This window comes from Triticum dicoccoides, chromosome 6B (assembly GCF_002162155.2).
Source record: "Triticum dicoccoides isolate Atlit2015 ecotype Zavitan chromosome 6B, WEW_v2.0, whole genome shotgun sequence".
NCBI lineage: Eukaryota > Viridiplantae > Streptophyta > Magnoliopsida > Poales > Poaceae > Triticum > Triticum dicoccoides.
The window spans coordinates 594,340,818-594,345,569 of NC_041391.1; the positions used below are offsets into that span (position 1 = coordinate 594,340,818).

At 54.2% G+C, this 4,752-nt stretch overlaps 1 protein-coding gene across 1 annotated transcript; it reads left to right on the top strand.

Moving 5' to 3' along the window:
• Positions 1-3,642: 3,642 nt before the first annotated feature.
• LOC119326441 lies at positions 3,643-4,407 on the top strand. Its single transcript, XM_037600083.1, has one exon. The coding sequence runs from the start codon at positions 3,755-3,757 to the stop codon at positions 4,283-4,285; it is 531 nt and encodes a 176-aa protein (XP_037455980.1). The 5' UTR covers positions 3,643-3,754; the 3' UTR covers positions 4,286-4,407.
• The last annotated feature ends 345 nt before the right edge of the window (positions 4,408-4,752 follow it).

Sequence of the window (4,752 nt, forward strand, 5' to 3'; positions counted from 1 at the left end):
GCCCCAAAACTGACCCACGACACAATGCCCATTCATTTCGCGCGCGGGAAGGCAACGAAGTTTGGTTCAAAAGACCGCAGTGGAGTGGAGCAGCCGCGACACGAAGTTCCTTATCTTAGTTGGATCTCTCTGGTGCCACCTAAACGGTAGGTATAGGCGGCGGATTATATACAACCTAGTAGTTGACAACTTAGGTCCAAATTTACCTTGACCTTGTAACCATCGAGTATATGCTTAGTCGCTCCTCGATTGGGAAACACCAATTATTATTCCGCCATACAACCTCATGATTGACTACTTGACTACAACTTAATTAATGAATCAATCTTGGTCGACTGGCTTTGATTGGGTCATCAGAGTATAGTCTTTGGTAAGGAATTCCACCCAGGTACCAAAGGGATTGTACGGGTTCAACGTTGAGTAGCTTCCATGTGTAACTGTGATACAAAAAGGTTTTTGTCTGGACCAAGTAAGTTGTGGGAACCCTCCTAGGTAGAGTAGCAGATGTAGGTGTGTAGGTTGGACCGGGTCCGCCATTTCTGAGGGGCTACTACTTCCCAAAAGTCTCGTCTTGATCTACCTAGCTACTTCACAAATGAATTTTAGTAGCACAAGGGTGTGATCGGGAATCACGGGTAAAGTACAAAAATCTCTACAGAGTGTATAAAACTGATCATGATTAGCCGTGTCTCCAGTTTACGGACAACTTGAGCAACTCATCTGAAAATTGTCAGCTTGATCTCACCACCTCTTCTCTATTAATATCAATGGGTTGAACCAAAGGAGAGTGTGGATCTGATCTCAGAGGGTTGGGGGTACCAGGTTCTCTGGCGAAAGGCTTGGGACAACCGTGTGAGGCGGGAGTCCAACATACTCAAATTGCATTTGGTTGATCGCGTGATATGATCCACCCAGGACTACTATGTGAGGCGGTACGTCCAGCTATTAGAGTATACCACGACTAAGATAATAGGGTAAACGTATATTTTCTGCAAAGAGGTTTGAACCCCAGTAGCCAAAGTGCATGTAGGTGAACACGATTCCAAGTAAATTGTAAACTTGCCAATACATTTCAAGTATTGACCCTAGTGGCTGCAACATATCATGTTGCAGGTGATTACTACGAGAAGTGACTTACGTCGGGTTTCGTGCCTCCACTCGACATGCTTCCGCGTGGTGTTGATGGAGCTTATCAAGGCGTCAACCTTAGATTTGCTTTCGTTTCCGCTTGTTATGAACTATGTTTCTTATTGTAAGACTATGTATTTGACTAGCCCATGGCTAAGTCTGGAAGACTATTTACATTTTGGATCATGCAATGTAATAAAGGACGTATTTGTGTATGATACAACATTGTTACCGTGCATGCCAACGATTCGGTCCAAGAGTTGGCATTGAACACACGGAGACAGTATGCCTGATAAGGTGGGCCGTGACAGCGTGTGTTGAGAAACCTACTCCGGCCGCACGTACGTTCGCTGGCTGCCTGTCATCAAACACAACGTCGGTTGGCTCCGGATGTACGCCCGCTATTTAAACGATGCTAGACTAGGGGCAAAAATCGCACCACACTCTGCTCCCATCTCCTCGTTGCACAATTTTCTCCACGATCTTCATGGCATCCAGCAAGCAGGAAGAGGGGTTCTCCAGCATAAAAGTCGGGTGGGTGACCGTCGAGCCTGCTGGATACGAGCCCGACAACTCTCTGCTCCACCACCCTCAACGCTCCAGGCCGTTGCAGGCTGGCTCGCGGAGGCAGAAGCTCCATGCCGACGCGTCATTCAGCAATTTGCCGCTCCAAGCCAGCTCGCTGAGGAGTGGCGAGTTGCCCCAGACCGGCACGCGGCGGAGCATGGCGACACAGGCATCGTGGCTGTCGTGGACGAGCCGTGTAGTATCACTCCTCCCATGTCTGCGATCACGCCATCTGTCGCCAACATTCTCGTAACCGCACCCTACCGACGGAGAAAGAAGCCGGCTTCACGGAGATCGACAAAACGGTGGTGCGCACGTCCGCGTCTGCCACCATCATCGAGGACATGTAGAACATGGGAGACCACCGCCGCTTGGGTCCCATGAAGGCCACTACCGAGGCGACGCTGGCGTACACGGGTGATGTCTTGTCCGATCGCAGGTCACTGTCGTCTCCTTCCCCTCCGGCTGAAGCACATCCCGGCGGTTCCACTTCGATTAGCGACGTTGCCTAATATAGAAAAGCAAACCACACTTTACGCTAAAGCGTATACCTTCGGGGCTCACGGCAGTCTGACGAGCCGGGACATGAAGAAAACATGGGCAGTCGACCGTCAGTCATCCCCTACTCCTTGGGCTTGCTGTGGCCCATTGCTGATCGATCGGTCGATCTTATCCAAACATGCAGACTCGGCCAGGTCCATGTGCTTTCTTTCCTTCTCTTTTGAAGTGGGGCGGTCAATAGCAGTAGCAGTCCTTTCTCAAATCCTCCCTATATCCAAGACAAAAGTGAAACCTGGTCATCAATCTAAAAAGAAGAATCGACAGCCATGATCAAACTGATATTTGAACAGCCAATTTGCTGTGATCGGCCTGGAGCTGCGGCCACAAGGAAGAAATCCAGGCCGCTACTTGGCCTGGACACGAAGAAAGATAGACCAACCCTGGTCTACAGCCAGCAGTATAGCACAGGTACAGCCAGCAGTGCAATGATCATGCTGCGTAAGTACGCACGACGGTGTGCAGCCGATGTTTGGACGATGCTACTGATCTGACCATACATGCATGGCACAAAGTGGAGGTCGACCGCTGGATCAAAGCATCGTCCAATGTTCGGCCAGTGGGTGTCGGCTGCTCAGTAGTTCCGATTCCTTAATCAATAGAGGCGGTGCAGCTGCAAGCAAAACCTCGTGCCGGCGAATCCGCGGGACGTTCGCAGCGCAAATGGCACGTAGAGGACCTAGCACGCCGCTCGCAACTGCTTCACACGACCGGCGGCAGCAAGATCTCCCGGTCCTCGTCACCCGCAGGACAAAGCGCAGGCGGCCGCCCGACCCCGACGTGTCCCAGCCAGCTTCGTCCCCCCTGCGTCCGCGCTGTCGTTCCGATCCCACCTGGCGCACTTCACCGTTAATTAAAGCGAAAGGCGCAGATAATGTGATCATTTTGGATAACAAAGCATGGGATGAATCTGAATCTCATGTGACTAATAACGCACTATGCAGATCGTCGTCAGAAACAACCGTGAAGCAGCCCGAAGCTGAATGCTTCTCCAATTCTATCTGCGGATAATAATAGAAGATGCACAGCCTGTTGATCGGACCTAGTACTAGGAAGGACCGTGCCATGTTTATCACGACTCCAAGTGGACAGTAGTACCAACGAGTAACCTCTTTGCTGATCCGCGGCGAGACGAGGGAGAAAAGTAGTAAGCGTGTCTTTTCTTTCCCATCATCAGGATATAAGCAAGCGTGTCAGTGTTTTTTTATGAGATTTTTTTTTTTTGGCGAACGTTGGGTTGGGATAGAGGGATGGTCAGGGCCCCGCGAATTCCGGCCCACGTCAGCCGGCCGCGCCCACCGTTGACTCCCCCACCCCCGCCCACGGTCTGCCCGCGGGTGGCCTCCCGATAAAAGGCCCGCACGCCATACGCTGCCACGACACGGCGCAACTGCACAACAGACCGAAGAAACGCACAGCCGCAAAGAGACCAGACCCAACCGCATCGGCCCGGCGGCGCAGGGGTTTCCTTCCTTCCACGATCCACGGTCGCGGCGAGGCGATGGACGCCGACCACGGCGGCGGGGTGGACGAGGCGGAGGCGGCCTTCTTCGCGCGCCGGGGCAGCCGGTGCTGCTGCTTCCCCTGCTGGCCCTCCTCCACATCCTCCTCGTCCTCCGCCCTCTCCCACCAGCGCGTCGGCGGGGCGGCGGCGACGCTGGGCGGGGAGGAGGAGCACTGGTGGCAGGGCGCGGTGGACGCGCTGCTCAAGGTGCGGGAGTGGTCGGAGCTGGCGGCGGGGCCGCGCTGGAAGACCTTCATCCGCCGCTTCGGGCGCGGCCCCGGCGGGCCCCGCCCGCACCACAACTTCGGCGGCCGCAAGCTCAACTACGACGCGCTCAGCTACGCGCTCAACTTCGACGAGGGCCACGGCGCCACCCCCGAGGCCGGCGACCACGCCGGCGGCTACCGCGACTTCTCCTCCCGCTTCGCCGCCCCGCCCGCCTCCGCCAAGTCCTCCATGGACCTCGGCGGCCGCGACGCGCCGCCGCTCTTCCACCCGCCGCCCGCCGACGGGGCCCCACGGGCCTGACCGCTCCTCCGCCCCCTCGGATCGCGCCACAGGAGAAGGAAAGGTATCGCTCGACGGTGGTGGTCAAACTTCAAAGCGTGGCAAAAAGACGGTGGCCTTTTCTCGGATGGTTCGGCTCCATAGGACGGGATGCGGATGGGGATCGTTTCTTTCTTCCAGTTCTTTCTCTCCTCCCCTGCTGCTCCCATAATTGATTGTTCGTCGCTGTATAAAGAAAAACAAAGAAGAAGAGAAGCGATTGCTACATTCGTTGTCGTACTTAATCAAGTTTTGTCCCCAATTACGGCTGATAATTTCTTCGTGTTTGATTTTGCGAATGGTTGGTCAGTGACTTCTTGGCGTCGCATTAGCAATTTCGCCGTTGTTTTGCATAAACAAAAGTTGAGTGTCCGGCCGGAAACTTGGGCGATTGGTAAGAAGAAGAGGAATTCTGAGCGGAATTCTAAAAGCTTGGCGTGTTCCAGCTG

Coding starts and splice junctions, on each gene's coding strand:
- LOC119326441 (XM_037600083.1), top strand. CDS start 3,755: ATGGACGCCGACCACGGCGGCGGGGTGGACGAGGCGGAGGCGGCCTTC.